Source organism: Lonchura striata, chromosome 5 (genome assembly GCF_046129695.1).
Source record: "Lonchura striata isolate bLonStr1 chromosome 5, bLonStr1.mat, whole genome shotgun sequence".
Lineage (NCBI taxonomy): Eukaryota > Metazoa > Chordata > Aves > Passeriformes > Estrildidae > Lonchura > Lonchura striata.
Genome location: NC_134607.1, coordinates 55,859,114 through 55,875,970, shown reverse-complemented (window position 1 = coordinate 55,875,970; position 16,857 = coordinate 55,859,114). Strand labels below are relative to the sequence as shown.

The window sequence follows — 16,857 nt, the reverse complement described above, 5'->3', positions numbered from 1 at the left end:
CTGTAGTTTGGACTTTTTGTGACTCCCAGTATCTTCTGTTACAGTTTCCCATGCTCAGGTGGACTAGAGCACCTTTTTAATTTCACTATAATGATTAGGTGTGGAAATGGAGCTGTGCCACCATGTAATCTATAAACAAAGTGATACAAAATTCTCTCTGCTGTACTGGAAGCTGGCTGATCTTTTAGATCAGTATATCCAGTCAAAGATTTCAGTTCCTAGAAGCTCTGAATACGTTATCAAACAATTGACCTACTATATGCTTGTGAATTGTGAGTAGGAGTTGTAAGATAGCATTCTGTAGTTTGATTTTATTACCTCAGCCTTCCAGAAGCTGAACTTTGTCTCAGAGATCAATTGAATGTGTCTCCTACCCGACTTCAACTATCTTTCTTCTCTGTTTAAATTTCCTGATTTATACTTTCCTTTCTTTTTCATTTTTGAGGGATTTTCAGAGATAGTATGACATACTGGCACTATGGAAGTTCCTAGTTCCAGCATATTCTTCATCGTGGGTATGGATATCCAACTCTCACTTTCATGTTTGACCTGTTCTCACAAGACAGAAATTTGTTCTTTCTTCTGGAGACACCATCTAATTAATTATGGAAAATAGTATCTTTAATAAGTGGGACAAATTTCCAGTCTTTAACTAGATCCCTCTCACCTAAGAAGGCTTCTTTCTCCTTGACTGGTGATGACTGGGAAGTGAGAAGTGAGAAATGTGTCAGTTCAGTAAGGCTTTGGCTGTCTTTAATTTCAACTTGTTTTGTCTTGGTGGGATTAATTTTTTTTTCCTAGCCAGTCACTTCTGGCTTCCTTCTGTAGAATATGAAGTTTCTTCCAGAGTCCCTGTTTATAAAACTTAAATGTAGGTATTTTTGGTGTGAAGGATTTTCATACCTATGCCTTTGATTTTTTGAACCCCAAAAAAGACTGCTACTTTGGTAAGTGTTCTTTCTGCTGAAAAGTTGAAGAGATTCGTGCTGCTATAGCCATTAGTAATATTTTCCTATAAGGTAATTCTGAGTCCATTGTGGATTCCTTTCTTGAACTTTTACCAGAATGAGACTCCTAGACTGCCTTGCAGGTGTACTATGCAGTTGTGGATGCTGCTAGGAATTTCCATCAATATGAGTGTGCATGTGAAGGAGGAGAAAAGAAGAAAAGAAGTTAACAACGGTGGTGTATTGTTTGGGATATTCACAACTTTCCTCCCCCTTATCCTCTATTCTGGTGTCAAGCAGTCAAGCAATTCCTAAAAAAAGAATTTGGGTCAGTGTACCACTACTTCTCCCTTCTATGCTCTTTGCTGGGAGAATCAAAGGCATAAAGCAGAAACATGAGCTGTGGGCCAGAGGCTCATCATGATCTGTCTGGGCCCAAACTCAAAACAGTGGTGCTCTTGCATCCTCTAAGCTGATAACTGCTGCTAGTGAATGACAGGCTTCTGCCAAAATTGTGACAGGAATGTGAGGCTGCATCTAACTTTAACATGCCAGGGAACATTCCTGGGTACTGGAAGGTGCCATGTGGCATTCTCCCAAGGAAAGAGCTACCATGCTGAGCTGAAGAATTAGTATCTGCCTAGGGCCTGACAGACAATTTGGATTCAGCTATCCTGTTTAGAAAGTTTGAGGAGTGTAGGTGTGGAGCGTTCTATGCCAGTATGACCTTAGTGCCAGAAAATAGTGCCAAACATGTTTTGTTTACTATTGGTGGTGCAGCCTGAGTTCCTAAATGGTTCAGAGCTGAAGTGACAAGAGAACTGACATGGCATTCAGGGTTTGGCAGGATGGAGAGTCCTAGCCTGCATACAACTCTTGATATGTTTTCTGGGAACTAAGCAGAGCCAGATAGTTTTAATGATATTGACTGTGCTTTGATATCAACAGTATATAAGCATTCTAGATCCCAGACTATCCACTGCCATTTTGTAAATGAGGACTGAAACAATTGTGTCTCTGTGACATGGAAGAGAAGTACATAAAGCTCTACTGCCTAAAAATTATTGTCTGGAGAATCTGTTGGGGATTTTAGGTTGTTCAGAGTGACTCAGTGATGTGGGAAAGCCAAAAACCAGTTTATCTTTGTAAAATTAAAAATACAGTATTGTACCAATTTGTCTCTATGTGAAGATTTTTGTAACTGTGATGGCTACAAAACTGAAGCTGTAAAATTCATCTTGCCATTCAAAAAAAACCTCCAAGCTGTTCTGAAATTATTTCATACCCTAGACTGCTCCTAATGTTTTGTCTTCTATGTGGCAGAACTATATGATCAGCTATATTAAAATTTGTATTTCACATAATAAAAATCTATTCCTTCATTAGTTGGACTGTTGAAGTTTTATGTTTTACAAAAAAAAATTGTTTCTGTTTTTTTTACTGTACATTTGGTATAGTTTTGGAATTGCATGAATTGCATTCTGGTATTCTGTTTCCATGCCCAAGGAGAAATTAACCTTACAGCTTTGATTATGCTTTTAGAGAAAATATTTACAAATTCTCTGTGCATTCAGTCTACTCTGAGCTAGCGTGATCAAAGTCTGTATGGAATCATGGCTGTATGGAATCTTTACGCTAATAATGTACCCCCAATTAATTCAGTGTCTCCATTAGCAGTATTATAGGAGTATTACACAGCTATGCTGTGTGTGTTTTTTCAAATCATGTGCTATGCAAGTCTTTCATATAAACTTAGGTTGAGCTCTCTTGCCTTTTAAGATGCCTAGTTCCTTCAGATCACTTTACACTTTTCAGGTGGCTTCTTGAAAATCCAGGAGATGAATATTCTAGTAACTAGATGTTTTTTAAACATTTACCTTCTACTACAACCCCCTCACCCTAGGAGAGATGTGTTCCTTGAGTTTTGCTAACTTTAGCTGTCAGACACATCTATATGAGCTTCTTTGCCTGTGTGGTGGGACCATGAGGGGGGCCAGCCCTGAACTACCATCCAGCTAGGCCTTGGCCACTTTTAAAATTTAATTCCACTGGAAGGATATATATATATATATATGAGAATTTTCTAGTGTAACTCCAAATATGATAAATGTAGTTTTGGTCAGCACTTGGGGGAAAATATTCCTCTTCTTACTATTTGAAATCCAATTGTGCTCCCTTTGATGAAATGATGGCTTCATCTGAATAATTTTGCTGCCAAGATTGAACTAACAGTCAAATCTACTTGTTAAATGTGACCTTAGAATGAGATATAGTAAATGAACTTTCTTTCCAAGATTAAAGATAATTGAAATTTAAATCAGGTAAATTCAGCAGTTTTTCATGGGGTTTTGTGTCTGGATTCTTTTAAGAGTTAATACTAACTATCTTCTAGAGAACCTAGTCCTTGTGTATGTCAGAGGCCTTCCCATCTCCATAATTTTCTAAAAACCTACGGCTTTCTGGAGATTTCACAAACAAGTATCCCTTCCTCTCTGTGAATGTATGACCTTTAATGGAAAAAAAAAAGAGAGAGATTTATATATATAATAAAGGCAAGTAGGATGGAATCTCCCATCTACACATGCATTTAATAAATTTTTTTGTGTATCGTTTCCCTTCTTTTTGTTATAGGCCAGTCTAGCCTTGCATGATACATTTAGTTTAGTACCTAAGGTATTTAGTTGGGGACTGTTTTTTTGTTTTTTTTTTTCCTTCTCAATTATATAAAGATTTAGGAACATTTTTTGGATTAAACACAGCTGAAAAAAATGACAGTAATTGTTCGATGAGTCCTTCAGGTACCATAGTGCTGATACTAAATTAGAGAGAGAGATGTGATGAATCATTTTGCATGGTGTCTTATTGTGGAACTGGGATCTCTCCTGTGATGTTTTTGGTTTTTTTTTAAATCTATGATATTAGGAAGAATATTTGCAGACAAATTTGGGTTCTCTAGATATCTCTTACCAAACAGAAAGTTCAGAAAGGACATTAAATTATTCCTGTTGTAGCTGAGTCTTGTTATATATTTTACAGAAAGGTATTTGCCACAACAGATTTTGTGAAGTATCCTATCAGTTCAATTTAAAGGAGCAGAAAGATGCTGAAAAGATTATTCTTTAAATACATTCCCCCACATTTTGCATTTTTATTTTAATATTGTTGAAAAGCTTATGATCCAGAGAGCTGCAATTCTATGGAACACTTGCAATACTTTTGGAGTAGGTCTCAGGTTCATTTTCTGGAAAACATTCCACAGTAAAACTATTTGAGGTACAAAGAATATTTCTTTCTTGATGTGTAATTGGTTTTTGGAAAATTAAAAAACAGTGTTCACTTTAGATACATCTGAAAATAAGTGATGGGTTATTGTTCTTTTTAAGCTGTTTGAAAGTCTACATCAGCCGAATCTTCCGTTATAGTAGAAGCTTCTGTGTCATTTAAACCTCTTAGTTTTGGATTTCATTTCTACATTTGATAAGGCTTTTAAATAGAGTAAGAAACAATAACTCCTAATGGATTTAAATAGGGAATTCTAACATAAATAGACTGAAAATTTACTGAATAATTTTACAGTAATTATATTTTCCCTTCTAAGCTGTGTGTCATAAATGATTTTATTTAATGTAAAACATCATATTGGATGAATTGATATTTTCTGAGTGATCCAAATGATTGCTAGCATATCTTACCAAATACTTTGTCAGTCATGTGATGGATATGAGCTTTGTAGTTATTTCAGTAACAGTGTTTAGGAAATTTTAAGTGGTGACGTTGTTACATATCCAAAAGCTTTGGAAGACCTTTGTAGTATGTCACTGTGAAACTTCAGTCTCTATTTAAAGTATGCTATTTGCCTTTGTCAAAGTAATTTAGTGGTTATAAAAGTATTTCTAGTCATGATCATAGCTTTGGATGCCTGCTGAGGTAATTCTGACCTCTGTTGGCAAAGCACAGCAAATGAAATGTGTGCTGAGTAGCATCCTTCTGTTTTGATATTATTTATTTCCAATATAACATGTTGCTGAGAAAATAAATTTTGGAAGTAATTCTGTATTTTTATTGTTGAAAAGTTTTTTCTGTCCTACTCTTCCAGTTAGCTAGAGCATAGCTAGCTAACATAGGATAGAGAATTTATGCTTAAACTGTCCTTAGTTAATAACATTATCTGATTTAATAATTTTGTATCATGCAATAGTTTCATCCAATATCATTCTTATTCAGATTTTCTATGTTATGCCAAAAAACATTTGAACATTTCACATTATAATAGCTCTATGTGTTAAAGATTAGATGTTACAATGATTCCATTTGAGGTTTGCAGTATCTCTGATAAAGACCTATCTTCAAGGCTCTGATAAAACTTGATTAGTGGATTGGTTTTTCTCAGTTGTACTTAATCCAGTAGCTGATTTCACCCTGATTGACTTCCTTATTTAACTTGATAATCAATTTAAGAGAAGAAAGAAATGTTGATGTAATCTGAACATTCTATGTAGTGACTACGATTTCTATAATGTGTCCTATCTATATTTTTATGTCTTTCCTAAGCTGTGTCCTTGTTAACGAAGTTAAATCAAAGCTGATGGAAAGAATGAGTGTTAGCACTTGGATGGAGGCAGTCAACATGCAGATACTCCATGGTAGCATTCTAGCAAATGCAATAAGAGCACCTCTGATTGGAAATGATGTTTCTCCAAAGAACAGGCTCAAATTGTTTAATATTCATGTTACTAAATATAAGCATAATGTTTACATTATACAGTTCAGCATTATAAAGTCACCCCTTTAGGACAACAGGAAGGAGTTTTAGTACTCTTTTGAATACATTTTGATCAAGGTTACTTTCAATTACCTCATATCTTGTAAAAATGTACTGTTGCTCACTTCTGATGTCCTCTGCTTGCTTATTGTATGCTTAGGTTCACGGAGTCTAAATAACTGAGGAAATATTCTACTGGAAAGCACAAATGTTATGCATATATTCTACATATGTTATAGGTCATTGATAGACTTCAAGAGCCTTAATAACTCAGGATTCATATTTTGGAAGTGACTTCCTGGAGCTATAGTCTTTCACAGTTCTGAGTTTAGGCTAAGGTTATGACAGGTTGTCCAAAAGGGTTGGACATTATCAGTGCTATTATGAGATGAAGATATGGAAGCTTTGAATTGAGAATATGGGAAATCACGCAAATAACATTTAATATCATGTGGATGCAAACATAAGAAGTGAGACTCTCGCATGTTACATTTTCATATATTAAGATAGGGAGGGATTGATTACATTGATGAAAGGATTAATGTTACTATAGTTGATTTCTGGCTCTCATTTTCAAATCTCAGCATAAATTGAGAATGAGGTGTAAGATGGCCTTCAAGAAACAAGAGGAAATGGAATAATGCATTTCTTCTTGGGCCTATTTTGCTAGTGTCTGAAGAATTATTCTACTTTTGAGGAAACCCAGATGAGGAAGGACAAGGCATTAAAGCCAGCTGAATTGCAGACTCTATATATAGCACGCTCTGTTCTGTGTGTCCTAGAGCTATAACAGAGTCTCATCTCAGGTTGGTTTCTAAGATTAACAATCTTTAGTACTGGATTGAGGTCACAGATCTAACAGCATCCATATTCAAAAATCTTTAATGCAAATTGTTACTCTTCGCAATGCTTCTTCCAGTGCCAGAGCTTCAGGAATTTTTATTCCACTTAAACAAATGTCAGTAAGTGTTCCAGGGTGCATAATTAATCATTTAGAGGTTTTAAAATCTCCTTTTCTAGTAAATATTGACTTTGCCTCTCTGTGATAAGAATGTGTTTAAAATTGCAAACACCATGAATTTATGCTGGATGGGAATACTATGTTGGATCTCCAAAAATGAATTGTGGAAAAAAAGTCTCTTTTTTTACTAAAGATTCAAGGTCAGTTGAATTAGGATAAAGAATGGCTAAGGGAATAGCTTTCCTAATAAAATATGTCATCATATGTGTATTCTTGATCAAAAGAGAAATATGACTTTGCTTCAGTTTATTTCTGATAAAAGTAATATTAGAGTGGCTTTTAAAAAATTTTATTTTAATGTCAGCCATTTTTTGTAAAAGAAGGAGTCAGAATGATATTTCTGAGAATGTGTTCTGCTCTACAAAAGAAAATAGTGATGGACATTCATGGGTATATTCATGTAAGTGTATGGAATCTAAAAATCATAAAATAAACTGAGTTGGAAGGGACCCACAAGGGTCATCAAAGTCCAGCTCCTGTCTCTGCAGAGCAAAAGTCACACCCTGTGCCTGAGAACATTGTTCAAATGTTCCCTGAGCTCTGTCAGCTGGTGCTGTGACCACTTCCCTGGGGAGCTGTTCCAGTGCCCAAACACCCTCTGGGTGAAAAACCTTTTTGTAATGCCCAAACTAAACCCCCCCTGACACAACTTAAAGCCATTCCCTTGCGTCCTGTCATGGGTCACCACCTCCTCTTCCCATCATGAGGACGTTGTAACTGCAGTAAGATCTCTCCTCACGTGTCCTGCAGGCTGAACAGACCAAATGACCTCAGCTGCTCCTCATATGGCTTCCCCTCAAGGCCCTTCACCATCTTTGTAGCTCTCCTTTGGTTTCTCTCTAGTGGCTTTATATCATTCTTATATTGTGGCACCCAAATCTGCGCACAGCACTCATGGTGAGGCCACACTAATGCAGAGTAGAATGGGACAATCCCTCCCTCAACCAGCTGTTGAGTGTTTGATGTACTTGGAATTATGTGTTATGCAAGGGCTTTTGCCGCAGGCTTTCTCAACCACTCTGAAGACTAATTTCTGTTGTGCTTATAGAAAAATAATTATTGTTTATGTAATTTCACTAAGTATTAGTTATGTGAAAAGAGTTGAAAGAACCCAGTATTTACTATGGAGAGAGTTTAATATGTGAATGTACCCATAAGTATTGTATTCACACTGAAAAAAGATATAGCCACAGCAATTAGCCTTTCTCTATTATATGGCCTAATAGTAAATAACACAGTGAGCTGTGTTCCTGGTTAATCTTGCTCAATCTATAGATCTTATACAAAGTACATAGGTCTGATTCATAACAAATACATAGAACCAAACTACCTCACATATGTTAGGGAGCCCAAACTCATGATACAATGGGTGTGGAGTTGCTATTCGTAGGAACATTTAGCCTGATGCACTGATCTTCAGCATTAGCTGTGTAGTATTCTTTCAGATTGCTCAGATCACTTTAGATCATACATACCATTAGCAATTATTTTAGAACATGATTCGCATTGCTTAAACATGAATGATTTTACTTATTAAAGGTACTGGTTTGGTTTTGGATGTGTATTTTCATAATTTAGTAGTTGTTCTTACAGCATTCTTCTGCAGGATGATGCTAAATGAGAGATAATGTTTTTTCCAGTCAGAATGACTGGACTTTCAAGGACAGAACCCTGGATTAAATCCAAAGATCTATCTGACTCATCACTGACAAACTGGAGTTACTGTGATTCTCTGTGGACTAAGCCAAACCCCGGCTTGTCCCTGTAGACAAGTGGATACAGAGGAACCCTTATGTCGTAACTAATGGAGGCTTTCTCTCTTTTAACTACTCCAGACAAATTGGTCTTGACTGTAAAAGCTAACCAGTACTAGTCAGGAGCATTTTACTTTCTGATTATAGCCACAGTATTATGCAGTATACTCAGCCACTATACTTCTAGATGAGTAGTCCATAAGGAATGATGAAGCCAGACTGGTTAGATAAAGGTCAAATGCAAAGTTACCTTATATATGACAGATTTTTAAAATAAAGCATAACTGATCTCCTATTATTTGGGTGACATAATCCTGAAGTCAGTGTATTTCTCCTTTTGGTTTTTGCATATTAACTGATTTTTTACAACATTTAAATTGATGTAACTCTTAAGATTATCAGGATGAAACTACAAACCCTCAAGGAAAATTGATTGCAGCTTCAAGTAAACAGAGTTCTCAGTTAAAATAGTTCATGTGACTTCTGTTCAGGTTTAGTTTATTTAGATTTTACCATACAGAGTACTTAATTGGAGAGGCTGAGTGCTCATCAATATGTTTTTCTAGGTGGATTATTTCCCAAACTGGGCATACCTAAATTTGCATGTAGTTACACAAGCACAGACTGTCTAATCTGAGAAGTTGTAGGACATGCCTCCCAGTGGTCTATGTCAACCATAAAAGACCACTGGTTTCTCTAGTATTTTTAATATAGATGTCTTAACCTCAGAGACATACAGCCACACAACTGGCTCCCAGGCTACTTCACCTACTTTGTTGACTGATCCAGCTTTGTCTTCATTAGCAATCACACACTGTCTCACACACCCACACTACAGCTCAGCCTCTGATCCAAAGTTTCCCTCCAGTTTCTGCTATGCAGACCCTCATTTGCTCCATTTCCTGGCCAGGCTGACATATATTCTCACCAACCCATCATCTGGCTCAGGTGCAGGTAGTTTGGCCTTCATACATGCACACAGGATAGATGCCAAGGAAAATTGAATCAGAATTTAATAAAATTGAATGCAAAACATGACCAGTCAATCGTGCTGCAGAACCAACTATACACAAGTGATCAACCCTTTTTGTTCCCTTATCCCTCTATCTTCTCAAACTTGTTCCTCCCCTAATCACCTAAATCCATCCCTTTCCCTGCCTTTGGTTCATCCCCTAAATATTCCATCAGAAATCCTACTCAATTCACATGTCCCGTAGCCCTAGACAGTGATGTCTGTCAGCTTCAAGTGTTATCCAGCATTGTTATCCACATGTTGATATGTGTCACCCCTAGTCAGTGGGGTGGAGGCTCTCACAACACAGTTTTGAGAGGGACCCCCAGCAAGTTGTGTCTTTGCCTGCCATGGTGCTGCTGTGCTCTGCTGGACTTAGATGGATGGGATTTTAATGCACTGGTGGTGTTCTGTGAGGAGCTCTAGAGTAGTGGGGCTGGGGCATTGCTTGATTCTCCAATTTTCTGTTGTCCCTTTGTGCTCCTTTGTGGATAAACAGGAGCTGTTTATCACATAACCTAACATGTGACTGAGAATTTGTATAGTTTCCAATCATCTCAGTACTATTCCAGCCTGTTCTTTGGGTACTTCACAATCATAATGTCCTCATTTACAAGTTCTATAATTTCTCATCTCAGAAGTTTCTTTAAAGTTGTTTCTTAAGTCCTAGCTCTATCAAAAGGTGCTTTTGTAAAACTTTGTTGTTTCAATTGCAATTATTTTATGCTGAGGTTAGTCAAAGGATAAGGGCATATTGTCTCTGTGTAAGACTCATAATGACTAACTCTATTCTGGATATCTAGGACTTTGGTGTAGATATACACACAGTTTGTGGTAATTGGGAATGGGGCTGTGGCCAAGTCTCATCCCTAATGGGCTACAGCCATGAAAAGCAGGTGAGCAGCATTGAAAGTAATGAGGCACAGAGGTGTACTGAGCCTCATCCCCAGTGGGTACAGCTGTGCAGGGCAGGTGAGCAGCATTGAAGATAATGAGACATGGAGTGCCCAGGTGCACTGACCAGTCATGAGAGGGAACAGAGGACACACAGGTGTGATTCATGAACAATGAGGGTTATAAAAGGTTGGGCTGAAGATCAAGGCCAGCTGCTTGTAGTCTCCTGAACTGATGTGATGTTCTCCTGCATGGGTAGGTGTCTGAAGTCTTCTGATGAGGTATGGTGTTACTCTGTGTAGGTTGAAGCCTTCTGATTTTGTATTGTGATACTCTGTGTATTGTATGAGCTGTGGTATGTGCAGTGGCACTTTGGTATCTCTGTGCCTGACTTTCTGCCTCTCCTCAGTAACACGCAAGATTTTCACTTGTTTATAGTCAACCTTTTTTGTAGTCCTTTCCACTGGCAGAGTAATGGATGGCAGGTTGGACTAGTGATGGTAGGTGTCTCATCATTCTTCAACCAAAAATACAGTTGGTAAGAATGGTAGTGAGCAAGTATATGAGATTATCTATTGGACATTAGGCTATTTGCATGCTTCTAAATGCTGCTACCCTACTCCAAATTTTAGTCTGGGTAGCTGTAGCCTGTTAAATCTATCAGTGCTCATTTAGCAGTGCTTCTTCAAATAACTTGAAAAACAATACCTGGTAAGATAGTGGTTTTTGAGTCTTATGTTGTTGGGCATAGTCCCATACTTCTACATTTTTTTCTAAATTGTGCTTTTTACTTCCATGCTTGTATTATCACTCTAAGCATTGTTCCTGCTGTTTGCCTATTTGGGAAAAAGATATTTTTCTAACCCACTGTTGTACCTAGCTGTAAGTATAGTAATGGCTAATGGTTGTATACTAAAAATCAAACTCATAATATGTATTGCGCTTGATATATCAAATAGAAATTGTGAATTGAGGAGAATCAGTATGGAAATAAGATCACAGCTTGGTGGAATCTTCCAGTTTTGCAGACTTACGCTAAGGCCAAGAGTGTAAACAGATCAAGGTAAAAGAAAACAAGTGGAATAAACTGCTTTGGAACCTGAACTTGACTAACATCCTTAATCCCATAAGTAGTTGATCATTAATTATTGCATAGTCATGACATAGTATAATGGAATGATTGCTGCTTACATATAGAGAGAAGAAATGTGATTGAAAAATTAGGCATACCTTGCAAGCATAGTTCTTGTACTGTTGGTGGAAAGTGTCTGTGTGAGGATTAGCTGGAAAAAAGCTTTTATTTCCTTGCTTTTCTGTTCATATGTGTTCATATGTTCTGGTGTGTAAAAGCAAGCACTTCACAATTATTTCTAAAAAGCATAGTGAAATAAGAAATCAATCAACTAACCATCTTTTATCTGTTGCTTTGGTGTTTCTTTTGAAATTCTACTCTTTATATGTAACTACTTAAGCTCATTAAAAAAACCCAGTAATTTTCTTACCAGGTAAAGAGTATTTTCAATTAATATTTGACATCAGTTCATAAGGTCAACATTCTTTGTCCACAGTGAGAATAGGCTCAAGAAGGAGACCTTTCTGCTTTTAGTAATAATGTAAATAGTATAACAGATTTCTGTTTCGTTGTACTTTACTTTGGCAAGATGTGATGGAAGAAACTAATTGATAATCATGTTTTAATTCACCATTGAATGAAACTAATTTTTTTTGCACAAAAACTAGGTTCAATTACTTTTAAAAAAATACATTACATAATGGCAAAGTTTTGAATTTACTGATGTGCTTGGGAAAACAGATTCCTAACATTCCCTATAATGTATGCCACATTAAGAAATTTGGTTGACCGCATCACTAGAAGTAATATGTTTTTGAGAACATTCAATATTAACAGTATCCTGAAGAGCTGCTAATTTTCTTTCAACAAATATTCTTTTCTGAAGAGTGAATGGTATTTGTTTTCTGTCAGATCTGCCTTGGTGTTGCTTTCACAAGTGTTTAAATACACAGATAAATCAATATATTTAATGATTCTTCACGTATATAGGTTTATGATACTAAAAAAGCGGTCTTAAGGCTTTTCCTCACTCCATACTAAACTTTTGTTTGATGTCAGATGCTTTTTATTTAGCTTATATATGACTGGATTTCTGTCCTGCTGTATATTAATTACAAGAGAAAAGCTTTAGCTTAATCTGAGATTCTTAGGATGTAAGAATTTGTGTTCAGACAGTCTCATTTGAATTTGATTCTCAGTTATCAAAACATAAATATCCCGTGTATATACTGGACCTGTTGCAATGCAAGACTTCTTGGGAGAGGATTTCAGCACGGGCCCAAGGGAAGAGAGCTGCCTGCAGCCGAGTCCTGCTCATGTTTGCTGTGTTCTGTAGTTTGATAACCATGCTGTGATTTTAAGCATGTCTTTGTGTACGCTGTGGGAGCTGATGGCGATTAGTCTGTCCATTCTGTCTTATCTCTCTTGAGTAATCAGCATTTACTTATTGTCTTTTGTCCTTTGCCTTTCAGCCACCCAACCTGTGTGTTATGAGGAGTTTTGCATAGGTGCATTTGTATACTCTAATAAAGTCTCAGAGGCTTTTTTTTTTTTTTTAATCAGTATAGTTTCAGCTAAAAAATATTTCCTAAGACCAGAGTCAGGAAATTGAACGATGTTTTAATTAGTGAATGGATTAAAGAAGAAAATTAGGGAAGAATGAATGAGGATTATTTTAGGGAGTTTTGAAAGGAGTTTTTTAGATTTTAGTTTTGTTTTACTTTTTAATTCATAATGCCTAGTGCATCATGAACAGTATATGAATTCATGAGTCCTTGCATTTTGAAAAAACTGACAGACAAATCCTAACAACTCCAAGTCAAAGCAAGGAAGCTATCATAACCAAGAAAATTATATTCTGATTGGTAGTGTATTTTTTGTTTTGTAATATTTAAAATCTTACTTTTCATACCGCTTGTTTTCTTCATTCTCCTATAAGCTGATATATATCAAAGGATGAAAATATAGTTCAATAAACAATAATTGATAAATGCTGCACAGAAGTATAAGACAGGTTGTACCTTATCAATACTTAAGTACTTCTTTCCTTCTAATAAAAAGGAAGGATTATCTTTGCCATATACATAACATCTGTCTCTTGCAGAGGAGCTGTCAGTTCATGGGCTCAATTTTTACTATACCATGAAGTTAAAATAATTTCCTTTAATTGAAAAGATTAGAATGACTTCTGTAGAAAAGAACATCTGTAGATGTCTGAGCAGATTGTTTAAAGACCTACTTTTTTTTGCTTCCTTGTACCCAAGAAAATAATTCAATCCTGTTCTTGCAATAAATTAATTTGCAAGGAGAGGTGAGGTACCCAGCATTATGTAGAGCTATGCTCAGTGCAAATCACAATGTTTCACACAAATAATTGTGTGAAAACAACTGCTTAAGTTTATGAGCTAATGAATCATTCAAATACACAAAATTAAAGAGACCAGTCTACATCAGTATTCCCTAGTGTGGATATATATACACACATATGTGGATATATATACACACATATATTCCATTTTATAGGTAATAAAATACAGATTCAATAATAAATAGTTCTTAATCATATGTTAAGCAGAACATATCATTTTACTGATGTAGACAATGAAAAATGTCAGTATGAAAAATTCTTTATACTTATTAGCTTCAAGTTATTTTCTTTAAACAGCAGCACTTAATTCTAAAGTATGGTGTAAAGGGAAATATGGCTTGCCAGTGACTGTTTAGCACTATATTAGAAACTAATGAATATAGACTGTAATTCAGGACTCAAAACTTTCAGAACATAAAATTATAATACTAAAGATGAAAACTGTTACAGAAAAGTAAATTGGTTCTGTAAAGGATACAATCAATTTCAAATGTGGTCAGTTTGATAAAAAAGCCTGCTGGTTCTCAATGCACCTGTTTCCAGGGCTTGATTCTGGTGTTGGTTTTGGTAGATTAGCAGCCATGTTTTCTACTTTGAAACAAAATATGTCATTTGTTTTTTTAAAAGTCCGTAATAAATCATGTGAATAGTTAAACAGGACATACAATGAGGCTGTCTGTAAAATATGTGAAGATAACAAATGTAATGTAATTAACTTCTTTTTAAAAGTATATCTAAATTATTTTAAAAACACAATCGGCTAAAAAGGGAGCTAAACTATCAAGTTAAATAAAAAGAATAAGTTTCTTGCCCCTTTAAACAATATGATTGGCTCTCACTGATCTGATGTTTGATTCTAGACTAACTGACCTAAAGACAATGAATGCATACTTGTGGAAAAGTAGTACAAAATCAGATGATAACCTCGGTGTAATTACCAGGGTAATAGAGGCAGAACAGAGAGATCTAATTGAAATGACTAGTCTGTCATTAGTTTGAGTCTGCCCTACATAAAGTTCATGGCTCTCATATAGATGGATGTGTAAAATTATTTTTATAAATTATATCAAGATGACACTTGCTATGTTAAGTTTCTTTCAAGGTAATTCATCTCTTAAAGCTTAATCACACTTGTTGCGGAGATCTTTAAATTATTCGTAGATCAAATTTCTGACACTTCTGTATTTGCCAAGCCAAAAAATTAACACCACAACTTTGTTTTATTTGCAGCATCTGGCGAGGACCAAACATAAACTGCACTGACAGTTCAGGTTATACTGCTTTACATCATGCAGCTTTAAATGGACACAAGTAAGTGCCTCATATTTAGTTTTTATGTGGAATGACATTTAACTGTGTAATGCAAGGAAAATATAGTTTAGTTCTGAGATTTGTACCAAAAATTGGCAAACACTGACTTATTAAAAGAGCCTTCTTTCCAATAGAATATATTAATATGTTTTGATACTGTCATCAATATTAATAAGTAGTAATGACAAATGGGAATTGTAGTTTAAAAGCAATTGATTCTATACTGCTTCTTCTAAATTCTTCCTCGGTTTTGGGGAAATTTAGCATTGTTACTGCTAGTCTTGACTCCGGTGCTTTTTCGTTGCTGGGAAATTGCAGCAGAAAATATTGTGTTATATTTCTATATGTATGTACATATGTGTAGAGTGTGAACATTTCAGGAAGCGATTTTGCAAAACAACAGTAGAGATTAATTGTTATCAAAGCAAAAGTAATGTGGAAAGAATATTTAGTAATTATATACTCAAAAGCAGGGGAAAAAAAAGAGTATTTTCACTAAGAAAGTTTTGACATAAAGCTTTGGTCAACACCTCATTGTGAGACAAGGAATTGATCCAAACCCGGTGGAAAATTAAGATTGATTTGCATGAATTTTAATTCATGCAATTTTTTGGACTGTCCATAAAATAACACATGGATATATTATTAACAGTTTATTCATTGCAAAATTTGTCCTTCTATGGAAAAATTAGAACTTTAGGCTGTGTCTTCAATTGTGTTCTAGAAAGGTGCCTGTTTTCTTTAGGATGGATCAATCTGTTGATAAATATGGGATATTCTTTCTAAATAAATATATAAAGTAAACTCCTGAACAAAATATTGTGCATTTTCCTGAGTTTCAGCTATGTAGGAGGGTACAGAATCGTCCATATTTTTGCTTCTGTGAAATTAGAGCTAAGTTCTTAATATGGTCTGTTTAACTCAGCATTTTTATTTATGATTTATGGATTGTTTCTTGTGCTATTGATAATTTTTGACTGCCCAAACCCCAAGCATTGCTTGCAAAGATTGCTGATTTTAAATAGATGAAAACAGGGATTAGTATATTTAATACTAGCAATACAGTAATAGTTATACAGAAAGTTTAAAATATTGCTGTATAAACACTGAAACAGAGGTTTCAAGTGAATCCTAGCAATATCAAATCCCAAAACACACAAAAGCCAGATGATGATTTTGGACATAGTATTGCCCAAACTTATTCCAAGATCAGTGAGGACTTAAAAATGTGGACTTATGTACAGCAGCAGATATAACTACAGCCTTTGAAAAGTCCAGTGTTAGCTGCGAAGACCTCTTACACTCACAGTAGCAGTAACTGACATCACAATTATGCCTTGTTATATTAAAGTTAGTTAAAATACATTGTGAGGTATTTTGTGATAAATCATGAGGGTTTCAGGACCTGTTACCCAAGCCATTATACTGTTACAATGGTAGCATGGCCAGTAAGCGAATTGGACAGACACCTGGTGGTCCTAATTTTGTTAGTCATCATAAATAACCAATAAATTACTTTGCACTCTATTTGAGTTTTCAAACTTGAGTTTCAAAATGGCATGCAATTGTTTTATACAAGAACCTTCTCACTTAGAAGTTCCTGTCCTTTAAAAACTTCTGGGATTTTAATTTTTCCCACTTTACACTAGACTGAACCTGAGAGGTTTCAGAGTTTTGTAAGAACATAATCTGTGGCTGGGATGCTTGGACACCATT

At 35.6% G+C, this 16,857-nt stretch overlaps 1 protein-coding gene across 5 annotated transcripts in view; it reads left to right on the top strand.

Annotated features, from left to right (window-relative positions):
• Nucleotides 1-16,857, top strand: part of ANKS1B (ankyrin repeat and sterile alpha motif domain containing 1B) — a 397,248-nt gene that overhangs the window by 29,421 nt on the left and 350,970 nt on the right. For all 5 annotated transcript variants that reach the window (XM_077783569.1, XM_031507463.2, XM_031507479.2 and 2 more), the window contains exon 2: nucleotides 15,061-15,141. In XM_077783569.1, the coding sequence (XP_077639695.1) occupies nucleotides 15,061-15,141 (81 nt within the window). The remainder of the gene's footprint in view (nucleotides 1-15,060; nucleotides 15,142-16,857) is intronic.